At 38.1% G+C, this 24,419-nt stretch overlaps 2 protein-coding genes across 10 annotated transcripts; both read left to right on the forward strand.

Annotated features, from left to right (window-relative positions):
• Positions 1–21: 21 nt before the first annotated feature.
• CKAP2 (cytoskeleton associated protein 2) lies at positions 22–10,105 on the forward strand. Of its 6 annotated transcripts, none has more exons than XM_027647947.1 (9): positions 22–155; positions 1,732–1,819; positions 2,574–2,652; positions 4,402–5,225; positions 6,192–6,378; positions 6,898–7,065; positions 7,620–7,692; positions 8,406–8,796; positions 9,666–10,105. In XM_027647947.1, the coding sequence occupies exons 1-9, from the start codon at positions 95–97 to the stop codon at positions 9,901–9,903; spliced, it is 2,109 nt and encodes a 702-aa protein (XP_027503748.1). In that variant the 5' UTR covers positions 22–94; the 3' UTR covers positions 9,904–10,105. The 6 variants fall into 6 exon arrangements, with proteins under 6 accessions (XP_027503748.1, XP_027503757.1, XP_027503784.1 ...); XM_027647956.1 differs by having other exon boundaries at positions 2,577–2,652; XM_027647983.1 differs by lacking the exon at positions 22–155 and adding an exon at positions 271–400.
• A 135-nt stretch (positions 10,106–10,240) lies between these two features.
• On the forward strand, positions 10,241–24,337 carry NEK3 (NIMA related kinase 3). 4 transcript variants are annotated; one of them, XR_003528448.1, is made up of 16 exons: positions 10,241–10,862; positions 12,093–12,237; positions 13,045–13,138; positions 13,366–13,463; positions 14,507–14,590; positions 15,276–15,343; positions 15,463–15,549; positions 16,669–16,723; positions 18,456–18,656; positions 18,986–19,055; positions 19,651–19,697; positions 20,610–20,712; positions 21,143–21,265; positions 22,331–22,465; positions 22,688–22,837; positions 23,097–23,212. XR_003528448.1 is itself a non-coding variant. In XM_027648006.1 (16 exons), the coding sequence occupies exons 2-16, from the start codon at positions 12,121–12,123 to the stop codon at positions 24,235–24,237; spliced, it is 1,476 nt and encodes a 491-aa protein (XP_027503807.1). In that variant the 5' UTR covers positions 10,241–10,862; positions 12,093–12,120; the 3' UTR covers positions 24,238–24,337. The 4 variants fall into 4 exon arrangements, 2 of the variants coding, with proteins under 2 accessions (XP_027503807.1, XP_027503817.1); XR_003528449.1 differs by having other exon boundaries at positions 22,715–22,837; XM_027648006.1 differs by lacking the exon at positions 22,688–22,837 and adding an exon at positions 24,171–24,337 and having other exon boundaries at positions 23,097–23,223.
• Positions 24,338–24,419: the final 82 nt, after the last annotated feature.

Genomic DNA, 24,419 nt, shown 5'->3' on the forward strand with positions numbered 1-24,419 from the left:
CCACTCGCCATTGGCCAGTTCAAGTCCCGCGGCCCGGCCAATCAGCACGGCCCTGCCGGGCGGCGGATGATTCAAACGCTCGCTGCCGGCGGCCATGGCAGCGCGCGCGGTTTCGCTGCTCCCGACCAGCCGCAGGTCTGAGCCCGCGTTCCGAGGTACGGCCGGGATACTGGGGGGGGCGGGGGGGGGAGAGGGGCACCGATGGGCTGAGCCGCCCCCCGCAACACACGCTGCCCGATACCGGCCGGCCGCGCGGGGCTGAGCGTTACCGCTCGGCGTTACGGCCCCGCGCGTGGCCGCGGCGGGTGGCGGGGGAGCCGGTGGGAGCAGGGAGCTGGTCGCTCTCCCCGAGAAGCCGGAGGCAAGGGAAGGCACCCTAGGCGAGGTCGACGACCGGCAGGTCTTAGCAGCAGCGCTCGCTGTCGTGGTCTTAGAGCTTCTGGCCGGTGCGAGCGGGCGTACGAGGCTTCACCCTCCCTTGACAGCGCTGGGGCCGGTGCAGACCGCGCCCCATCGCATCCCACACCTCACCCTATCATCCCATCCCCTGCCCCAGGCAGGGCCCCTGGGGTAGAAGCCTTCCCTCATGATGAAAGAGACGCCCTAATGTAAGAGCGTCCCACTGAAACCAGCAAATGTGCCGCTGATCTAGATCCGTACTCTTTTGTTTATTTACTTTCTGAACGGTTTGGCTTCTGCAAGTTAAAGCAACAGAGTTGTTCTGAATGGAGCTTTGCTGTTTGTGCGAAGGGCGGTGAGAGCTGAGTTTCCAAAGCAGAAGGTGCTGGGGGGGCTTTGGGATGCTTGCTGAGCTTGCTGCTATGCAGCATCTCTTGGCAGGTGCATCTCTGCTGTAGCGTCTTCAGAAGCAGATGGTGTACACGGTCTTTTTTAAACTTTGTCCAGAGAAGGGCAACGAAGCTGGTGAAGGGTTTGCAGCACAAGTCCCATGAGGAGCAGCAGAGGGAGGTGGGGTTGTTTAGCCTGGAGAAGAGGAGGCTCAGGGGGACCTTATCACTTCTTGCAACTACCTGAAAGGAGGTTGTAGCCAGGTGGGGGTTGGCCTCTTCTCCCAGTCAACTAGTGACAGGACGAGAGGACATAGTCTCAAACTGTGCCACGGGAGGTCGGACACTAGAAGGAGTTTCTTCACAGAAAGGATGATTAGACATTGGAATAGACTGCCCAGGGAAGTGGTGGAGGCACCGTCCCTGGAGAGACAGTCCCAGCTATCTTAGGACCTATTCAGGATCACTTTGTGCTGTTACTGACACTCCTGTTAGTCCAACATTTGTACTGATGCCCAGCTGACAGTGGAAGATAAGCAAACGATTTTACAGATGGTCACTTCGGTTCATGTCCATGGTGTTTTTCATGTGTGCTATACTTATTACTGCCACAGATGAAAAGTGTGCTTGCTTATAAGAGTGAGCCTGACTTCTTCCCATCAAATAACTGTGTTTCTTTTGGGTTAACACAGCAAAACAACCAACTTGTAGAGCTGTGAAATTACACTTCAAGCGCCCCTTGAATATAGCCTTTCTCAAGAAATAAATGTGTAAGACATTGTGATGTGAATATTAAAGTAAAAACTTTCTTAATCCATAATGTCTCTATTTCATAATGTCTTGATGCTTTTCTGATTGCATTTCCTTTTTTTACTAAGAATCAAAGTTTGTCATTACCATTTTAGCTGAAAATGTAATGAGTGTGTCTTTTAAAACCCACTAGAACAAAGGCGACAAAAAGTCGAAGAATATTTATCAAGAAAGAAAACTTTCTCTGGTGTGCCCATTCAAGAAAACCAGACATCGATCAGGTAGTATTTCTGCTATGGCTTAAATTTCTTTATATTCACTAATATACCTTCATTTTCATCTCTGCTGCCTTCTGTAAGATCATCTGATGCACAGATGCCATCTGCGAACTGGAACGTTCATTTTCAGTCACATGAAGTAGTGCCACGTGTTTCTTATAATGCATCATGAAGCATCTGAGGAAGAACTTGGATTTGTAACTCTCAGCTGAGATGTTTTTCTTCTGAGCTGTCAATACATTTTCATAGTTGCTAGGAGACAATACTGGTCTTGGTGGTTTTGTAACTCACTGGGTAGTCTGATGCCAACTCTGGTGCCTGACTGAAGGTTTTGGAACCTGTCACTATGGTAGAAACTATGTCTCCTTGTTCAGACTCGCCTCAAATGGCCTGGGCTCTGATGACTGCAGTAGCTTCGACTCCTTGTGCTACTCCTCCTTCCCCCTCAACTGCAGCATTTAGAAACTTAAACTTCTGTAGCAAATGCATCAGGCTAGACAAGTTGGTGCTCATCCTTAAACATGAGAACGACACCTGCAGTCAATTCCAATCTGTTAGCCAGCTCTTTGTGGTGTAAGACAGGATGTTTTGCAGTCTGGGCCCCGATCAGTGGTTGCTTAAAATTTTTTTTTTCTTGCTGGAAGAATACTACAAGCTAAACAGAAATACTTCAGTGTGAGTTCAGCCAGCAGACTGCCAACTGGACAAAAAATACATTTCTTTGTTTCATGATTCAAGATTTTTATTTTTTTTTAAGCAGTAGCAGAACTCTGAGAGCAACTAGCAATAAACTGAAAGACAACTTACAGCTCTCAACATCTCCAAAGCCAGAAATGGTAAGTTTTTTAGTGATATTTAAATACTGATGGTACTCTTTTTCTTGCAGCTACAACATTCCACTCACTTAAATCATATTTATGTTGTATGACTTCCAGAGCATGAGAAGTTTTGAGGTGCAGAAGTGCAGGTTGTTAAAACTTTCTTCAGTCACTATTTATTATATGCTTTTTGGAAAGCCGTCACATTACAGTATGTAATGGATCATATTGATATTCAGTTTGTATCTGATGGTGGAGGGAGTTAAAGAGGATACTATTGTTGCTGAAATAATGCTTTCATTTTAACAATTTTCTTAAGAATCTCAGAATTTGTTTTACATATTTCCAGTCTTCAGGGAATTAATTTAAAATCTAATTAAGGTCTTCTGACAGAGTAGAGAAGTCTTCTATTTGTACTCTGTTACTTGGAAGAAAACCAAATCATTAACAAAACTAACTGTTGAGCGTGCTTTTTCAGTTGTGTACTGGCAAATCTAATATAATCAGAAGTAGGTGCCAATACCTAATCAGAGTTTAATAGAATGTGTTCCCTATATAATTTCATGTCATTTTTCCAAAATTAAGATGCAAACAGTTGTGCTGCTTAGAAATAGCAAAATGATTCTTCTCCAGACCTGTTCTCAGGGAAAGGTGAGAAAAAAGTAGACACAAGACCTGGGTTTGTGTTAGGCAGTTTTGAATTTGAGTTCCAAAAGATTTGAGACGTAGAGTTATTTGGGGAGGAAACCAATAACCTGAAAACTTCAAAACAGAATGTTGCGGGGAAAAATTCCAAAAGTTAGAACAAAGGTGGTTTTTTATAAATTTCCTGAAGGGACATATTTTGTTCTGTATAAATATCTCATGTTATTTTAAAGTGAAGTTAAGCTACGTAGTTTCTTGAAATAACGCCCCTTATACTCAAGCTCTAGTTATAGAAGTCAAATAGGTCAAATCTAACTTCTCGCCTGAATGACAGACCAAGAAATGAGATGCAGTGTAGTTTCTTTTACAGTTTGAGGGCATCTTAAATAAAAGAGTATCAGCTTCTGCAGAGGTCCGTGTGTCATTCATGATTTTTTCCTGCCTTTAGATATTTTACTCTTTCAAAACTGCTGTTTGGACAATGCTGAATTAGTTGCTGTAGACCATCTTCTTTGGACGAAAATACTAGATCCCACTTCTCATGGAGGGCTGTGCTGAGACCATATGGCTGAGAGTTTCAGGGAGTAGTAAATCCATATAAAACTGACGTAACTATTCTTGACTTACAGCATCCTGTAGCTCAATAGTAAGAAAAATTCTCCCTCTTCTGGTAACTCCTACTACCCTAATTAAAGGCTTTACTCACTACCTCCTGCTAGTAGACTATCCACACTAAGTGGGGGAATGGTGCTGCCATTAAGTGATGAGGTAGGTAGAGATACTGCTTTTGACTACATACAGTCTAAAGCAAGTTTCTATTTATAACTTCTCTTAGAAGGTAATTTTGGCAATTAAAAGCCAGCAGTTACTTTGAGAGTTTTGTTTCTTACTTCCAAGGCAAAATTTAAGCAATTTTTATTTGATTTTTTTTTTTTAATGTGAATTCCGCAATAATAGTTGACAAATATTCTACTCAGTATTTATACACTGCTTCTGTAGGTACTTTTTAAGTGGCATTTACCTTTAATCACTTCAGTCCTAAAATCAGTGGAAGCATCTTTAGAAACAACATGCAGAATGAGTGTACTTCTAATATTGCTGTGGATTTGCATTTGATTTCAGGAAAATAAAGAGAATGATGATAAACTGTCATGGGACCAATCAAGTGTAAGCTCAGAAAAAAATGTTACTTTAAACTCTTCCACAATCCCACTGACAAGTTACCTATCAGGGACAAACTGGAATCTTGAAGATCAAGCTTCTAAGGCCAAAGCTACTGAAATAAAATCTCAGCATGCATCACTTAGTAAGGCCTTCTTGGAAATAAAAAGAATAAGAGAGAAGCAATTGATTGCAGAAAAACAAAATGCAAGTATCAGCCTACCAAAGAAACCAGCGCTCGGCAAATACCGTGGCAAAGTTATCCCATCCAAGATAAATTCCTTCCGAAAACCAGTAAAACCTGAGGGGGAAAAAAGTTCTTTGCCAGAGAAGAAGCTTCTTCCTTCTGCCACCAAACAAGCAGGAAGTTCTATGTCTACGAAAAGCTGTAGTGCAGTTCTGAAGAATATCAAAGTCACAAACAACCCTAAGTCTGTAAAATCGAATAGTGTCCTGCCACTTCACAGCAAGCCACCTGAAAAAGCTGCTATTAACTCACAGTCTGGTCTGAAGAAACAGCAACTGACATTTGCTGCAGCACCAAAGAAAGTAACAGTCCAAAAACTGGTTGGTGCGAGGGGACCACAGCCACCAAAGGCTGCTTATAGCAATCCTAACCACAGAGTGCGAGGTGTGAAGAAATGCGCAGATTCTTGTGAAGGTGCAAGACCAGAAGCTCCAGCAAAACCAGTTTCTGTTGCTCCTGGTACAAAACTGGGGCAGAATTCTAAAACTAATGGCCACAGAAACTCTATTCTGCCAAAAGAGTCAGCAGAAGAGAGAAGGTAAGTGTATTACTCTCATGGCTTGATCTTGGAGGTTATTTACCTTCTTTCCAAGAATATCTAATTTGACCTATTTCTTGCTGTAGATACATTGAAAAAAAAAAAATCTGAGCATTTAAACTTGATGCCCAAGCGCATCTAAAACTGTACACTCGTGAGAAATCAGGATTCGGACTAATTGCAGCAGCTCTCCAGGCTTACAGCTTGTCCTGTGCAGTTAGAAAATAGATGTTGCTAGAGCTGTTTTTTAGGCGAAGTGTTGTGACAGCCTTGAGCATGACAGATAATCCTGTAAGTCAATTTCACATGCATGTCACCCTTAAAAAAAAAAAAAGATGACTGCTGGATCTATATGGAAGTGAGCAACTTAGACTGAAGGAGAGCACTTATCAATGACATTTTTCAGTTAGGTGAAGGCAGCTTAGACAGTGGGGGAAAGATGATTCATAATCTAAAAGTTATTGAATATTCTTGATAAAGGTCCTTGTGGAAACTCACATTTACTAGAAATTGATGGTCTAGGGGGATGGGATTGAAATGAAACATGAAAACTGAATTACACTTCACATAGCTTTTAGGTTTTAACAACTGGGCTGCTCTCCATGCTTTTTGTCTTAAAAGATTGCTTCTAGTTTTCTGATTCGAAGTGGGATTAGGGAAAAAAGGTGAAACAGAGAAATAACTCAGAAGCATTTTTTACCCTCTTTTGAAAACAAACGTCTGTAACCTAAGACTGCTGGAAAGGAAGAGGTTAAAGTGTTCTGACCTGACAGATACCTCAAGCAGACAGTGATATGTACGCTTCTGAAATTTCCATGCAGATCTAAATGGCAGCTGTATTCCTTTTGGGATTACAGGGAGAAGAGTTTAACTATCTGGAAAGAATGACTTAGCCTAGTTAGTGTCAGTCAATGTCAAAAATTATAAAATATCTGTCACTTCAGCTAACAATATTCTTAAATGCAGAGCTCGTCTGGAAGATTGGAGGGCATCTAGAGGAAAAGTGATGAGACGACCTCCTGCGTATGCGCTTCTTGGATCCCAGTCTACAAGTGAAGAACAAGAATACTCTTCTGCTGATGCTTTAAAGCACATATTACACAGTGAAAAGGTCAACAAGATTCTCAGCGAATGCCTGCAGTTAACAGAACAGGTATTTGGACCCTTGCCTACTGAGTTCTGATCATATAGGTCCCGACAACACACAAATACTACAGGTGTGTTAGACCCGTGTGAATCAGGTGCAGGGGACTAATTGCTCCCCAAGTTAAGCAATGTCATAGCTTTTGCCAACACCTGAAGAAATTAAGCTTTACCAATTTACTGAATTACCAAATAAGAATAGGCAATAATGGTAATAATAGTAGAGCTATAATAGTAGAAGAACTATAACATAATGGGTAGCTAGAAGGAATTAATGTAAAACAAGTTTGCATTTGCAGAAATTTGTCTGTACTTCTGAAAAAACCTGCTTCAGGTAGTTCTGAAGATGTCTATAAATTCTACTACCCCTTCTGCTTACAATACTGTATAAATAATTCTTATTTGGAAGAATAACAATTCTTCTGCCAAAGAAAGAAAAAAATATTTGCTTTCTAGTTCAAAACCAGCTAAACTATGGCACCTAAATGTGTTAACTGCATTTAAATCTCTGCTTTTGTGTTGACTTTAGGGATGTCGAGGTGATGAAATACATGCAATGTTGGAAGATCTCACACAGAGCATTCCTGGGGTTAAAAAGCTTGCGAAATATTGGAACTGCTGTATTCGTCTTGAACAGAGGGGCCCTCTTGAAAAGCTTATTGCTGTCTATGAGGAGGCTATTTTGGCAGGAGCAATGGTAAGCAGCTTTCCTTGAAGTTTGAGATTAACAATTAGTGAGACATGAAAGTGTGGCATGTAAAATACAACTGCTTCTGATTTTATTAAATCCTTTTATGGTTGAAGGACAGCCATGTGACTTACTTAAACATTAAAATAATGGATTTAGTTTCCTCTGTAACCACTGTAGATACTACTTTGAAGAAGAAAGGTTTAGGATCATTGAATTGCCATATGATGTTCCACCTAGAAGGAACTAAGGATTGAGACTTCTAGTATCATTAGAAACACAAAATATAACTTAATTTTACACTTATTGATGGATTTCACTTCTATGCCTTAATATCAGCAAGATTTCAGGGCATCAAACAACAGCTTTAGTGCACCAAATGCAGAAAATACAGGATTCACTTGTTTTCTGACTTATATCTGAATAGCATTAAACAAAGGGTTTCTAAGATTAACCTCATGTGGTCTGTACCACTTTCCCTGTAACTATTACATGAAACAAATAAGCTGAAACAATTATTATTTTTGCATTTGTTTTTCTAAAACAGTAAAACTTTTTTTCAGCCTAAAGAAGAACTACGACACACACTAATAGATATTATGAAAAATAATGAAAGCCTTTTTAAGTCTGAGAATGGTAAGTTTGAGTACTCTATTTTAGTTAAATGTGTGACTTAACAGGCAACACAAGCTGTATACAGAACACAAACTATTTGTGTTGATATTAAATTTTATTTCATAGAAAATTTTCTGTGATAATTTTGTACTCAATTGTCTTTGAAAATAATCTTGACTAAACAAATACTTTTCAATAGTGGGCATGCTACAATGATTGGAGATGCTCTTGTATTCAAACTTTCTACTTAAACTTTATCAAAGCTATTTCAGCCTGATAATCAAAGAGTAAATAAAAATATTCTTGTGAGCTAGAAATCAATGCCCCTTTGACACAAACTCCTTCACTACCAGAAGCATGGTTATGTTTTGGCAGAGCGCCAATTAAAGGTTCTAAATATTTTAATTTTGGAAGTAAAGTAGCTATAAATATTCCCCTTTAATATAACATAACCTGACAAGTATTTGAACCCAGAAACAAATATTTGTTGAGAGCTGCTGCACTTGGAAAGGAACAGACTGACTTCTCAGAATGTGTACTTAGTCTGAGTTTTCAGGTTGCAGGTTCTCAAAGGTGACTAAAATTATTAGTAACTTAAATTGTTGTGGCTCAGACTCAACGCTTACTTAACTTTCATTCTCATGTAAAGCTCTAAGATTTCAGGGATCTCTCTAAAACATTCTCCTTATTTGTAACTAATCACAGCTGTACGTTCTTCTGTATTTTATTTTTAGGGGAAACTGTGATAGAAGCTCATTTAAGTGAGTTAATGGAAGTCAGGAAGGAACCAAATTCATCTGTAGAGCCAGTTCAGGAAACCCTCAAGGATTTCTGTTCTGATGATGTCCAAAAAGCAGAGAGTGATAACAAGAAGACAGAGGCAAGCAGCGAAGCTATCCAGAAAGAAGAAATTGATTTAGACTTAAAACCAAGGGAAGAGATCTTACCAAAAAAGAGTAAAAAGCACAAGGCTAAAGAACGTACAAAAAAGAAAGGAAAATGTGAAACAGAACAGCATGAGGATGGGATAAAAGATGTAGCCCAAGCAGTTAATTCTCCTGAGAAGGGGAATGACACATCTTGTTCAATGAAATACAATCCTCCTACCACACCATACTTGGAGAGGTAAGATTACTTCAGGTAACTATGGAAAGTCTGCAGTGTCTGGAGGAACAATAATGTTTGTGTCCTGTTGGAACAGGGAGGCATTGCATTTGTGAATACCTAGTTAAAAGCTCTCAAGAACTTTTATTTTTAGGATTGCTTCCTCTTCCTTCAGAAGGAAGTATTTTTAAATAAATTTCTCTATTTACTCAAACTGTTTTGCTTTGTGAATGCCTCACTACAGAGTAACCAGACTTTTGTGGCAGAGACATAAATTCCATGTTTGGGATGCCCTCCCACAGCCTACATCACAGTAGCAGTTCTACACTAAGCTAGGCAAAGAGAAAGTAGGTGTCTCCAGTCCTCTCCTTTTCAAATGCAGATGTGATTGTATGTCATACAACACAGAAATACTGAACAAGATGTAACTGTCCTGAAGTGGTTATCTTGAGGCAAAAACCTGGGTAGTAACCTCAGTATAAACCAGATAATATTGACATTATTTTTTTTTTTTTACCACGAAGTTTCTTCTAAGATAGCAGACTTAGGAAAGTTGTGCTCAGCTTTGACATCTGATGAAGCTGGAGACCTGGCAGCTGTCCACTAATCCCTCATAGCAGGAAGACCAATTTGCCCCTGATGGAATAGAGAAGGATCTTCCTTTGGGAACTGTTTTCAGGAGGTTCTCTGGGTTAAAATATTTTGCCAGAGAAAAGTCGTATAGCTGGTTCTAACTGTATGAATGGGAAAGGGCCTGTTTCCTTTGATTGTGGGAGTGGGAAAGAATTGAACATGAATCATGACTTGCTGTTTCTGCCAGATGCTAGAAAGATAACTTGTATGATGGTGTGCCTATGTTTAGTGATTTTTTTTTTTTTTCCCCCTCAAAGTGTGAAGATGTCTCATGAGGCAAATTACTCCAGTGGTAAAGATCTGAAAATTGTAACCCCTTTGCGATATTCTCAGCGCATTCGAGACAAAATGTGCAAGCTGCCTGATACTGGCAAAGATCAAGATCCATGTGTCTCTTCACTTGAACAGCTGGGAGAATTGGAATCAAAAGCCACTGTATTTATCCACAAACAGAGCAATGCCCTCCAAGAAACAAATGCTGAAATAGAAGAGTAAAAACTAGTGTTACTGCTATATAGGGGTTAAAGATTTGATTTTAAAGAGAGTTGAATGGGACTTGTTTTTAGCAGCTTTGAGAGTGGAGCTATCTAAGACACATGTGGATGGCTTAAGGTGAAATTTGACTGCCTGAGTCACTAAATAAACTTTAAAAGTTTCTGCCTTTTCAAAATTTTAATAAATCTGCTCTGGTTTAGTACTAGATTGATGTCTGTGTTTAACTATATTTCATTAAATATCAAACTAAGGACTAGGTGTAAAGCTTCATGTTGTAGTATATTGCTAGTATCTACTCTTTTCCTCTTGCAATTGCAGAACTCTAAGGAATTCTTAGGAACCTTTCAGTTTAAGAAAATAAACAGTAATGTAGGCATTCTAATAGGTCAATGTCTACTACAACATCTCGTTTTGAAAACTGAAGCCAGCTTGTAAGGTGTAGGCTAAATTTAAACTCTTTTATTGAGTTTTAGAGGTGTTTCAACAAAACATTTTAATCTCTTTAGTTACTGACATTGTTCATTATCAAGTAGTCTTAGATGAGGTCTTATACACTACTTACTATGTGACTGTTTTAATGTTGGTTTGCATTAGTCTCTAATACAGTAGACATTAAACTTATCAACTGAGTTGCTTTTGTTCTTTATTTATAGGCTATACGCTGTAAACTATGTAGTCTGTTCTTGAAAGTGTAAGTGTCAAAGCAGAATGCTGATGTTTTCCACACTCATGACACGCAGTGTTTCCGTATTCAGCATGCTCCGAGCGACAGCCCTCTCTGCCGGTGGCACCGCCTCAGAGGCGCGGGCTGGGCGTTCCCTCCCAGGCAGCTCCGTAGCTCCGTTCTCCTTCCCATCCTCCGCCCCTATCCCGGCCCCGGGGAGGTTGTGGAGCAAGCGCTGGGTTTGTGCCAGGGCCTGTGCTCGGGCTTCCGCCCGGCTGGATTGAGGCCCGCCGAGGTGAGTACCCGGCGGGCCTGAGGGGCTGGAGGCGGGCTGGGGCTGCTCCTCCTCAGGCTAGAGGAGCTGTAGAAACAAGCCCCGAGATGCTTTTCAAAAACAACTCATCAGCCCGTTAAAACACAGTGTGTGTACAGTGTATACAAAAAGGGATGCTTGGAACGTGGATAACCAACTTAAAAACACCAGCGTTTTGGGAAAAAAGGAGAATAGGTCACTGCTGTGTATGAAATGCTTGAGAAGCGTTTTTAGCAGAAAATGGGAACGTGGGAGTTTCAGCAGTTGTGGGAGCTCTCTGGTGTTCTGGTGTCCTCTCCAGAACGAGAGGACATGGCCTCAAACTGTGTCAGGGGAGGTTTGGGTTGGACAGCAAGAGGAATTTCTTCATGGAAAGGGTTGTTTAACGTTGAACAAGTTGCCCAGGGAGGTGGTGGGGTCACCATTCCTGGAGGTGTTCAAGAAACGACTACATGTGGCACTTTAGTGTCATGGTCTGGTTGACAAGGTGGTCATCAGTCTTAAGGTTGGACTTGGTGATCTCAGAGGTCTTTTCCAACCTCAGCGATTCTGTGATACAGCTTAAATGCAGTGATAGGACAACTGGGAACAACTCAGAACTGAACCAGGGGGAGCTTTACACTGGATGTTAGGGAACATTGCTGAGAGGGCGGCCAAACACTGGAACAGACTTCTTAGAGAGGTGATCAGTGCCCCAAGCCTGTCAGTGTTTAAAAGGCATTTGCACCATCCCCTTACCAATGTGATTTAACTTTTGGTCACCCCTGAAGTGGTAAGGCAGTTGGACTAGGTGACCATTGCAGGTCCCTTCTAACTAAAATACTCTGTGTCTTCCAGTTGTTGAAGTTGATGAGTAGTAACTTTTATCAGTTTGATCCTGGTTATGGTGAGAATTGTCACCAGAAGCTTGAAGCTTGTTATGTTATTGTGCCTGTGAGTTTTCTTTAGTGTTATGAAACCACCTGCAGGAGCGCAGGTAACAAAAAGAAGATGCAACATTGTAGGTTTGTAATTTACATTTTCAAAGAGCTTTAGCGTTTGAAATTAAAAAATGCAGCAATAATGCTGTATCAAGCTTTGAGTTGTACTTTCTGGAGGCCTCATTTTCAGTAAAATCATGTAGCAGTGCATAGAAGTATTATGGTAATGCTGGAAAGTTGTAGGTGCCCACGTTTATCAGTCATGCTTGTTATTTTGCGGATTTTTTTGAGGAGAAGTGTTGGGCCTGAGCCTATGAAGAATGGAAGAATACAAAGTGTTGAAAGTACTAGGAGAGGGATCCTTTGGCAGAGTTCTCCTAATTCATCATGGAATCAGTGACCAGAAGTATGCGATGAAGGAAATAAGACTTCCCATGGTAAGTGTGACACATACACCACCTCACCCACTGCTTAAAAAAAGTAAAATTTTAAAAAAATCGTAATTGTGGATGTGTTTTTGAAACGCTGAACACTTTTGCTGCAAATTTTGTGTATTAGACAGTTGCATGGTATGGTTACTGTATAACTATGTCTGAGTTGATGTTCTTGGTACTGAGTAAAGTAGGAAAATCTGATCCGATTCAGAAAGTGCATGGTTACATTTTGGGAAGTGCAGCACATAGGAAGACACTTTCAATGAAATCCCTGTTCTCCGATGCCCTTGATTTCACTGGAATGCAGATTTCACTTGCAATGCCTAATGAGGAAATAATTATTATTGCTGGTAATCACTTATTTGGATTATCTTCTCTGCATCTAGATAAGCAAAAAAATTACTAAATGGGAGACACCAGCTTTCTGGAGCCTGAGGCTCAGTTAATATTTGGGCTCTTGGCTTTATATTGAGTTCATGCAGACTGTCAGCTGTTCCAAAATTGGTGTGTGCTGCTTTGTTACATAGTTCTGCACTTTTAAAATATAAAAAGTCATTAATTGAAGTAGGAAAATATCCTCTCAAAAAAAAAAAAAAATTTAAATCCAAACACTTAAAAAGCTCAAAGATGTCTTCAGCTAGTAATAAACCATAGATTAAAAAGATGGGGCTTTGGGGTTTCTAAATGACTTTTAAAAATAACTGAAAAATAATTCTTAAAAATATTTTCCTTTTGGAAAGTGAAGTGTATTGTGTGTCTATGTGAAAATTTATTAGTGTGACATTTATACAGGAGTACTTATATTTTCAGTCTTCGTCTGGTGTAGAGAACTCTAGGAAGGAAGCAGTTCTTTTGGCTAAAATGAAACATCCGAATATCGTTGCCTATAAAGAATCATTTGAAGGTAAATATAAAAATTTAAATTCCTTCATTTGTTTCAAGTTGCATGCTCCTCGGGGATCAAGATTACTTTCTTCTTTTTGTTTACAATACATGTTATAAACAAAATACATGTTTATTGTAACACAGCATGTAGTCGGAGCTTTATAGTAAAAAGTGTCACTTACAGTAAAAAAAGTACTTATTCTGCTAATGAAACTACTAACTATTCTTAAATTACCTAAAATTTAGCTGATGGACATCTGTATATAGTGATGGAATATTGTGACGATGGAGATCTAATGCAAAAGATTAAACACCAAAGAGGAAATTTGTTCCCTGAAGATACGGTAAGAAAAGACATTGTTTTGAACCAGGGGGCCAGAAATCCTGTTTCATGTAAACTGAAACATGCTGCATAAACCAAATTATAAATATGCAAACACCATGAGGTACCTTAAATAAAACAAAGGCACCTACAGATAGAATAGGAAGGTTATTTCTTTTATAATTTCCAGCAGAACAAGGCAAGAATTGGACTGAAAGGATTAAAAAAGGAATTGCTGCCTGTATCTGGGAATTGTGCAGATAGTTGGAAAAACAGAGTCAGGTTTGTATGCAATTAAATAAGAATTTTACAAAAACTTCAGACAGAATTTAAAACACAGTAAGATGTATTGCAAATGAAAAGTAAACAAAGCACTCTGGCACGATAAATTAAGCTAGCCAAGAGACTAAACACTTGCATTTTATGTAGCAATTAAATGTTTAAAGTATTCAGCAGGCATTAACTCCTTTTATCAGAGAGGCTATAAAATTACTTAGAAGAAAGTTCAAAGGGACATTGTAGTGAATGAAAGCTGCTTCTTGCCACAGTTAGAAGCATCACGTTAGTTAAAACGAAAGGACCAGAAGTCTCAACTAACTGAATATTTAGATTTTCTATGCATCTTTGCATCTTTAGGAATTTTGTTTTGTACTTTAAAAGGAACACATTTCCTTTTATAAACTGTGTGTTATTTCCACATGAGTTTTGGTTTTGTTTTGTTGTTTGGTGGGTGGGGTTTTTTATTTGCTAATTTACTATGAAATTGTAATGAACTTGCTTATGGAATGACCATGAGATAAAATGCCATGTAGCAACTCCCTACCTTCATCATTGTTATGTATTATTACCGCTTTCTAGACACAGGTAACAAACATTTCTTCTGCCATATTAAAGTATAATTTATCCTGTACTCAGTCTTTCATGCTGATGTGAGGTCATTATGTTAGAGGTACTCTTAACTCCCAAATATTCGGAACATGCTTTTCTTTTCCTAATTTTTTTTGTCTCTTAGTATTCATTACATACAGCATTGAGCTGTTATAAGTACTAGTTACTCTTTTTCAGATCCTTCACTGGTTTGTGCAGATGTGCCTGGCGGTGAAGCACATTCATGATAAACGTGTGCTGCACAGGGATATAAAATCCAAGGTGAACAGAGCAAGTTTTGTTGCCATTAAAGACCTCTTCTGCATGTAAAAGTTAAACTCCCTCTTTCATAATTTCCTGTGACAGCTAAGTTCTGTGTTTTTTATTTAGGCCTAAGAATATCATGTAAATGAAACTATTGAGTGCATGGGATGATGTAATATTGCAGGCATAACCATCATCTAAGTATAGATATATCCTTCATATCCAAACTGCTGATAGCACTAATTGTTTGTGACAGACTGCATATAGTTTAAAACAGTAACAGAAGTATAAAAATGTGTATAGATTATGCAGTTTTTAAATGTCTTACTTCGCATTTTTTTCTTTGTTACTCTTACCTATCAGGAAGAGAGAAATTCAGAAGAAAGTGTGACCTTATTGGTTTGAGTACAGCATAGAGATTAAGGCAATTCTAAGCTGTGATTCTTTCTCTGCTAATGATGCTGGGGCTTTAGGCCCATATAAGCTTTCCATTTCCCTGGACATAGTTCAATGTCATGGAATCAAAGAATATGACATAGTTCTTAGTTTTGGTTTTTTTTTTTTTTGGTAGTAGTATTAGGAGAAGCAAGTAAAAAAGGAAATATAAAGATGAAATACTAGAAGTGTTTTCTGCATATACAAATTGCAGAAATGATTCCTAGAAGAATATTTCAGTATGTTAATCTATGCTCTTGAAATGCAGAACATCTTCCTCACTCAAAACGGGAAAGTGAAATTGGGAGATTTTGGATCTGCACGCCTTCTTGCACAGTATGTGGACATCTCCACTGATCTCAGTGGTGTCAAGTTTTATTTTACCATTGACAAATAGTACAGAGTTCTTAAATCATGGCTTTCCACCTGGTGTTTCTTCTTTGTTGTTTCGATAGCCCGATGTCATACGCTTGCACATATGTGGGAACTCCTTATTATGTACCTCCAGAAATATGGGAAAGCATGCCATACAACAACAAAAGGTACCTGTGTTTTCAGTGGTCACAAATAATGCCTGACTGATGTAGGGTTTTTTATTGCTGTCTCAATCTGGCTTTGTGGCTTATCAGTATTTGGTTTAGAGAAGATACTGAGCTGAAGTGTTTTTAGAAAGAGGTAATTACATTTTTTTTAAGATTAAAGTGCAGAAATTCCTCTTTAATTAGGTAACTGAGAGCACAATATCTTTAGTCTTAGAAGTTTTGAAAACTGTTGTGCAGACATCTGTTTGTTTGGGAGAGTAAATATATGCATACAAACATACACACAAATACCTACCTATCTGTGCACATACATATGTATGTGTTTACATCTTTTGCTGGTCTTGTTGTTTGTTTTTTTTTTGGACTCATCATGAGATTTTTTAAGCTCTTCACGCTGGTCATAATGTAGGGATAATGGCACAAAATGGATTACTTAGATTTATGGAGCCTAGTTATTCTGGTCCTAATGCAAGAACTTCTGAGGGCATCTTGATAGTACCATTTTTACAGCTTCTTCCCAGACTCCCAAATACTAAGCCATATTATGTTCCCTCCCCTAGATCTGTTCTGTGACCCTAGTTGTGCAATTGGTTTTCCATAGGAGGGAAGAAACCTTCTAGAACTTCAGGTTTTTTCTGCTCCTCTTGCAAGAAAGGTATCAGTTGCTTCTTGTGCAGGTGGCAGTACTCACTTTTCATGGAAAATGATGGATTTTTTTCTCAGTAGGAGAGTTCTTATTGGCAGGGCCAGAATTCCAGCTCTCAGAATTAGGATTGTGTGGCTGCCATCTGATGTTAGGGGCCATGGAATACAAAGGCTTTCAAGGATGGAAGGGTAACTGTTGTTGCAGCAAATTGTTTAAGAGACATCCTAGGAATAAAAAGCCAGCTACAACTGTATGACAGTCATCTTTTTTTACATCAGGGTAGGATAAAATAAGCAAAAACATTTCCACTGGAGAGGTTAAATGCATAATTGTGTTGTCTTTTACAGTTACTTACATTTATTTTTAGTTTATTCAATTAAGTTATGTACAGAGATTGAATCTCACTTTTTCAAAGCAGGATATTAAATTGTAATTTTTGGCTCAAAATTTCTCATCCTTCTCTATATCTACAGTGATATATGGTCTCTGGGGTGTATTCTGTATGAGCTGTGCACTCTAAAACATCCGGTAAGTACAGCTTTATTGCTATCAGAAAAGTTTTGGAATTCCTTAAAACTTAATTAGCAGTTAGCTGTACTGTAGATTTGACTGATGTGTTTGCTGCCGCTTCCAAAAGAGGGAAGTATTGCTCCACCCTTCCCAGACCTCCTCCACTATGTGCCTTCTGTTTTTCAGCAGTTCTTGGGACCTACTGGACCTTTCTGTAGAAGACTCAATTTTAAAAATTGCTAGAAAACAATTTTTTTTCTTGGTTAACTTTCCTCAATATCAGTGATCTGAGACTTATTAAGGAGTCCAGCAGTTGCCAGGCAGGTTCCAGATATCTGCAGGGATGTTGCAGTGAGCATTGCATTTTACAGGATCAAGATGATCACAGGAGATGTAGGCAAAGACACTCAGTCTTTACTAGTGAGGATATATTGTGTGCAAGTGCAGTGAAAGGTAGAAAGCAATAAGCAGTTTTGTATCTCGCATCAGTGAGATTATTCTTTGCTTATTCTTCAAATCAAAGAAGTCACTGTCAAAGCACTGTCCTCCTCTTGGAACCATGGGAACCTTGATGTATGGTTCTGTCTTTCTGTCATTCCTGGGACACTGTCTTTTACAGTCTTGATGCTGTGTTTCTTATGTGTTAACTTCCTCTGGCTTCTATATACAGACACATGGGTAACAGAAGAGCCCTCATCAGGATATGTTTGTTTTGCAAGAAAATGAGATTCTAATTGAAGGTGATTTTGTCGTAGTTTTTTATAAGCAGCAGTTTCCTTTTGTTGAGGTAATACTATACCTTGAAATCACAGAACCACAGAATATTCTGTTTCAAAGGGACCCCCAAGGTTTATCAAAGTCCAGCTCCTAGGCCTGCAGAACAGCCCCCAGAATGATACCATATGTCTGAGAGCATTGTTCAAATCCTGCATATCAGTAAAAGATTCTCCACAGCTGCAACTGCTAGCTATGCAAGAGTGTATTGACTGAGTGATAAAGGAGTCTGTGCATGACTGTGTGTTAACCTAAGTAAGTCTGTGGCAAGGCTTTGGCAGTGTCACAGCTATTCAGGCAGAGCTCAGAGCTAGGGTTCAAAGGAGTGGAGTATTCTTCTCTTTTTAGCAGCATTGAAATGTTATGTGTCTGGTTTTGTGTGATGGTCACACATGTTCTTGCATCATCTATCAGAGGTGATGCCACACACTGTGGATGTTTGGTACTCTGCAGCCAAGCCAGCGGAGTGTACCCAAAGAAAACTTCCTGAGTGGAGGTAGGAGTTCTCAAACATTTAGATTTGCAAGAGGGTATTTGTGCCTTTATAGGCTACTTTTGATAATTTTTTTAAAAATCAAAGTCTGTGTATCTCCTAGTTTGCTGTTTCACTCTTGCAGTTTAAATCTGATGATGAATTTGATTTCTATAAAATTTGATTAATCCTAAATTTATAGGAGTAACTCTCCCATCTGCTTTCCAGTTGTAAAGATTATTGTTTGCAGTGTTCATTATGATCTGGTTTTAGTCACTGTGATGTTTTCATTCTCAGTAAATTTCTGTCATTATTGACATCATTAAATGCCCATGCAACAGCCCTACAAAATGTAGAGGAAAGTTACTGGTGTTGTTTTTTCACACCTCTGAAACTGTCAGACTGGAAGACATAGAAAATGTTAAAGCTCCTCTTAAATCATCTCAGCAATTTTTACCTTATGCTTAAACTCTCTGCTCTCATGTTCATTTATTTTTAATGCAGTTTCAAGCCAATAGCTGGAAACATCTCATCCTTAAGATATGCAAAGGGTCCTACAATCCACTACCATCTCACTACTCCTATGAACTTCATTACTTAATAAAACAGATGTTTAAGAGAAATCCTCAGGATCGTCCATCAGCCAGTACCATTCTTTCAAGAGGTTGCTTAACCAAACTTATAAAAAATTGTTTGCCTTCTGAGGTATAGTGTATTCTTTGTCTCTATATTTAAGCAATGGTATCTAAATTTTAAGTACTAAATCATTTTCTTTTGTAGTTTGTTAGTGTATAACTATAAAATGTGTTGTCTAGGTCCTCCTCTAAAAGCCATAAATACAGTTACAGACTTCTCAGAGAGCTGAGTTTTTAAAAGGGTTGTTCTGAAAATTAAAGTTGAATACTGACCTGATGCAGCTGAAATTAGGTATTGCAGCTGTTTTGTATAGTGACTATTTTTAACAAATAATGTAACATGAAATTTGAGGAAGTTAAAAATGGTACAGTGCCTCCATCTTTTTATACGCATTCCAGATGATAAAAGAGTTTGAGCAGGTATTGAAGGAAACCAAGAAACATGAAGGCAGTGCAGCAGGACAAAAGGGTAAGTGAACAACATTTTTGTTGATGTAGGGAATGACAAAATGACTAGGAAATGTAAGATCTTAAAAATAGCTATAAAACATTAGTACTATATGTTCAAATCTACTTTTAATTATTTCAAAATCTAATGTTATTGAAACTATATAGAAAATGTTGGAAGGGTGTAAATTATATTCCAACGTAAGTAGAGTGCAAAGCTGCAATATATACATTGTTAGGCATAAGACTTGTGCTAGAAATAATTCAATTTTAAAATAAGCAAAACTTTTGACTGTTGCATGTATTTTAAATAATGAGTTCTTTCTTTCCCAAAATATGGTGAAGCAAGTTACGTTCACTATTGAGTTTTTAGAGAGAATGTTGGATTTTTTTTCTTCTGCATAAATTAAGCTACACCAAAATTTGTACACATTTAGAACTGAATAGTAGAGGGACTCCTCGTTGAGAATGAGTTCTGTTGACAGAAGTGTGAGGAAGCTATCACATAATTTTCATTGCTTGGTTCAATGGCATTGCTGTCATACCTCTGGAATGCCACTTTACTACAAGTGTTTGCTAAAGGTGTTAACTCTTCAATCTGTTACTTAATGTATCAGGTAGTGTCATGGCTGGTGGAAGCTCAAATAATAGGAAAGAAAATAGGGTAAGTATCCAAATATAAATATAATATTTGTATTTTAGTAATTTAGAATGTTCTATATGATAGAAAAGTTCTTATGGAAAATTATTAGTATGCTAAACCATGGATCAGCCTTCTGGATCAGCTGTCATCTGTGTTCAAATTGCAGTTTTCCTGTGCATTTTTCACCACTCTAACTTGTTGATTTTTCCCATATTTAGTTTAGTTCCAATGTGCATTTCCTTATAACCCTGTCAAAACAAAAACCCAAACAAAAAAAAATCCGCTCTTATTTTTCTAAGTTTTTGGATTCTGCAAAAATTTATGCATTTTCATTGCTTCAGGGGAACATTGAGATCAGGCTGCTGTGGAAACAGTCTAGTCTGAACATAATTCTCACCAGGTTTTAGGGCCCATGTGAGATTAGAGGTGAGGAGAATTAAGTCACAGGTAGCCAAGATATCGCCTATGGGCACATCACAGCACAGCCTGGCTCAGCTGTACTTGGTATATTTTTAAAAATGTGTTGCCATGGGGCTTATTTTCTTTCCTTTTCATAGCCCTGTCAATCTGAGAAGTTTAATATTTGGGTGCATCTTGTTTTCCTTGGGAATATAAATAATTTATCCTTATATTGCTTCTGTTCTTAAATGTAAAAAAAAACAAACCAAACAAAACACAAATTGCATCAAGTAACTACATGTGTGCTTAGCTTCAAAAACTGAGATGGTCTGTCAAAAAAGGGCATGCAGTGTGAAATGCCGTGCAGTAATAGATACTGTGCAATTGCAACTGGCTTCATCATCAGTGGTTTAGCTTTCAGGTCTTCAGATCTTTAGGCCAGCAATTTTATAGCAAAACTGTTGTGTTAATATTACTGCTTGTTTTGTCTCGACAACAAGGGTAATGATTAATGCAGTCTTTATTTTTTTAAAGCGAAGAGAAGATGGAAGTAGCAATTGTAGCCCCTTAGAAAGGAAAAATATTACTGAGGGTTTGAGTGAAGGCACAAAGGAACAAAGGAAGTCTGAGCAAGAGGGTAAGTTTTACAGTTTTAAGGCTGATGAACTTCCTTCTGTGTAGTGATATCTACATGTCAATGATCCAGCCATTTAAACAGGTAGCACAAACAAGCCTGAAGCTGTGGAAAACCTTTCCACCACCAGTTACTTCTGCAGTTGCATTGATTGATACTGCTCCTCAGAGATGTTAAAAAAAATATTATAAAAATTATCTTGGCCAAAGTATTAAAAAATTTGTTTGAAAACATTTAGAATAGAGTAAATGCATGGGGAGCTCTTACCAAGTCGGATTTGTACCCATAGAATCAAACATCACTGCTAGTTAAGTGCTGTACTCTTAGTACTGCTTGGCCTGGACAGGGCAGTCGGGACAGAGAATCAAGTTAGATGCTTGTTATCGTCCTTTTTTTGTTACAATTACAATAGAAATGTCTGCTTTCCTTGCAGGAGATACTGATTTGTCACATGTCCACAGGAGGCAATGGGAAAAAAGGATATCCAATACTGTACTGGATGTCCTGGAAAACGTGTCTTTGCTTTCTTCCAGTTTTACACCTGAAGAGACCGAAAGTAAGATTTGACTAAATGTGGTTTTAATTCGAGTAGTATCAGTGATTCTTTATAGATTTCAAAGGCCAAAATTTTACAGGACATGTTTAAAATGATGTAAAATTAATTTTAAAATATTTTATTAACAACTAAAAAGTCTGCTGCGCTGAAGAGAATTTCTTTGTGGTTTTGTGTGACAGGAGAATTGCAAAGAGCGATGAAAACCACAGGTAATGCTAGCAACCCTAAAATTGTAATCATGACTAAGAAATTACCCTACAATTCTCCTCTTAATATGATGTTCGTGGAGGTAACAATGAGGAATTCATTTGATTAAGAATGAAACTGCCCATCTTTCAACTACAGGATACTATTGGGAGCATAAAACATCTGTACCTCTACTTCTGTTGTCATTAACATCCAGATAAGGTCAATGACAATAACTATCAATTATGTACCTCACATGTGAGGCATAGATTTTTCTTCTACATCTACAGCTTTAATTAAAACACTTAACATGAGATTTCTTCTGAAAAATGTTTCAATTTTAAAATGCCCCTCACTTATGCAACTGTTATAATTATTTAATGTGATTATAGATAATGTATTGTAAGGAACTGTGAATAAATGCTGTGGAAATAAATAGTCAAAATATAAGTAGTCAGAAAATTCCCCAGCTGTGGTAGGAATGTTGCATGATAATTATATGCACAAGGGAAAAGGACAGAAGAATGCATGTATTCAGGTGTTCTGCTATTAAAAGGCACAAAAATGGCCTCAGGCTCCATTTTGTGAGATTCATAGAGCCACCACATAAGCTTGCAGACACTCTGACTCCTCACACTCCTCAGCCTGTTTCTGCTAGCTTCCTGCCAGCAAAACGTTCCACTGTGACCTTTCTGTAACTTGCTGTCCTTTTAATGCTGATAGTGTCAACCTTAGTTTTTTGAGAGGTCAGTGGTGCTACAGATGGAAATACCTAGACTCTCTTCTTCCTTTGTTTCTCTCTTGAATGTGATCTTCAATGTAATCCACACTGCTAATGCCATTTTATCTAAGTAGTATTTATGAATATTTTCTACCCAGGTGGTGGTGTTATAAACTACCGTGAAAAAAAGCCACGTAAGCAGTGGAACAAGGAAACTCCTCGGACCCTGATGAACATTCTCACTAATGCAGATGTCAGCCTAGCATTTAAAACATACACAATTTATAAGCCAGGTAAATCCCCAGTTTGTGGGCAAACATTTATACAAACAGGTTTATTAATAAAGACTTTCCCCTTTTTATTTTCTTTCATACATAGCCCCCATATATAGAGATTGTGCACTTGAATTCATATCACAACAGGTTGGGTGGGTTTTTTTAAGTTTATGAAACGAGATGTGAATTTACAAAAAGCCAGGATTAGAATTCATGAGTGATTGTACATCTCCATTACAGCTCTTTATGATGGACTTTCACTTGCAGCTCAACAGCTAAATGAAGTTGTGACCAAAATGCAGATGCTGTAGAGCCAAGTGTCCTCCATCCTGCTGAGTGGCCTGGTGTATGTGTTAGGGGGGTGCAATAAACACACTGCAGCCCCATCAGGTAAATCCACTTCCACTAAGTCAGCAATGCCCTGTTTTGAGGGCAGGATGGCAAAATGGTACAGCTAAAGAAAGATGCAGCCTATAGATGTGCACAGCCACAAATACTTGTTCTGCATTTAAAATGGGTAACAAATTGACCTGGAATCTACTACAAAGTGGGGACAAATTAGAAAGACTACATAGTATTAATATTTTTAATAGGTTTATTTTTAAAATTAAAATATTTTGGTGACATTTGAATTTTTATATTTTCAAAGCTTCTGAAAATGTATTAAGAGGTCCACTTTCTGATGAAACTGAAGCATCTGATGAAGTAGATGGTGAACATGAAGATGTTGTCATAGATTCTGAGAGACTTGAGCCTAGATCTGATGAAGATGACACGTATGTCCAAATGATGTCCTTGTATTTTTGTTTTCTTTGGTTCCTCCAAGTGATTTTCCCAAAACAATGTTCCCCTGAAAAAAAAAGTTTTATTCTCAGCATTAAAATCCACCTCTGTCCTACATAATGAAATTTAGTAGCATTTGCTATCTTACAGGTTTTATTTGCTATATTTATAGTTACTGATGGTCTGAAGATTAAACAGGATGCTTGTTATTAGCAGATACGCTAATAATTTGCTGATGACTTTGAGAAAAATGAAACCCTGAGCTGAAGTTAGATCCACAGTAAAGTGCAAAACCTTCTTGTATGAAAATCTTTGCACTCTGACCTTGAAATCTGATAACCAGTGGCAAAACCACTTGCCTAGTGGTATGTTTGCTGCATTTGTATATTATTCTTCCTGAATTTTCATATGTCATGCAATAAAATCTCTTTGGAACCTACTTATATAGACATATTTATAGAGACCTTTTAAATTCTGTGTTCTGATTATGTTAGTTACCTACTTTGTGTTTTTGAAGGAGTGGAGTGAAAAATCAACACATTTGAACAAAAATACTGTGTTTTACAGATGTGTGTATGTTTTGGGGGTAGTTCTTGGATTCTCAGAGTTTCAATTTATGTCATTGTTTATTTTTGTGGCACTTAGAGATGAACTACTTAGGCATGTATTGCTGTAGTTCAGTTGCAGGCTGTCAATATTAACACATTTTCAGTCTCTAAGTATATGAATTTGGTTTTGCTTTTGATAAAACTTACTTTAGTCAATTCCAAAGAGAACATCTTTTAGTTCCTTAATCACAGTGGTGCAGGAAATATTGTGCTGATATTTTTAACATAATTTATCCTAGTTATTGGGTAATTTTTTCATGGGAGAAAAAAAGGCAAAGATTTATAAAGTTGTATTTTGCTTTGCAAAACAATATTTTGAAATCTATTTTTAGGGACTTTGAGGAAGACGACCCAGACTGGATGTCGGAACTGAAAATGGCATTGAAACACAGTGACTGAAAACTTGAATTTACCTGTGATAAGTGAAGTTGGGTGTGCTGGTCTTTATAATCAAAATAGTTGTTAATAATTGGTTATTAATTAAATAATTTCAGTCAAATTCCGAGTGGGCATGTTTTCTGTATCGCAAAACTGAGCATGCAAAATGCACAACAAACCTTTTCAGATAGAACACTTGCAAA

This window comes from Corapipo altera, unplaced genomic scaffold (genome assembly GCF_003945725.1).
Source record: "Corapipo altera isolate COAL_440 unplaced genomic scaffold, ASM394572v1 0, whole genome shotgun sequence".
Lineage (NCBI taxonomy): Eukaryota > Metazoa > Chordata > Aves > Passeriformes > Pipridae > Corapipo > Corapipo altera.

Bases quoted from the DNA above. Each gene is read 5' to 3' on its own strand.
- CKAP2 (XM_027647947.1), top strand. From the start codon at position 95: ATGGCAGCGCGCGCGGTTTCGCTGCTCCCGACCAGCCGCAGGTCTGAG. The intron at 1,820-2,573 runs GTAGTATTTCTG...TTTTTTTTTAAG, and splicing joins GAAAACCAGACATCGATCAG to CAGTAGCAGAACTCTGAGAG. The intron at 5,226-6,191 runs GTAAGTGTATTA...TCTTAAATGCAG, and splicing joins GAGTCAGCAGAAGAGAGAAG to AGCTCGTCTGGAAGATTGGA.
- NEK3 (XM_027648006.1), top strand. From the start codon at position 12,121: ATGGAAGAATACAAAGTGTTGAAAGTACTAGGAGAGGGATCCTTTGGC. The intron at 12,238-13,044 runs GTAAGTGTGACA...TTATATTTTCAG, and splicing joins AGGAAATAAGACTTCCCATG to TCTTCGTCTGGTGTAGAGAA. The intron at 13,139-13,365 runs GTAAATATAAAA...CCTAAAATTTAG, and splicing joins CTATAAAGAATCATTTGAAG to CTGATGGACATCTGTATATA.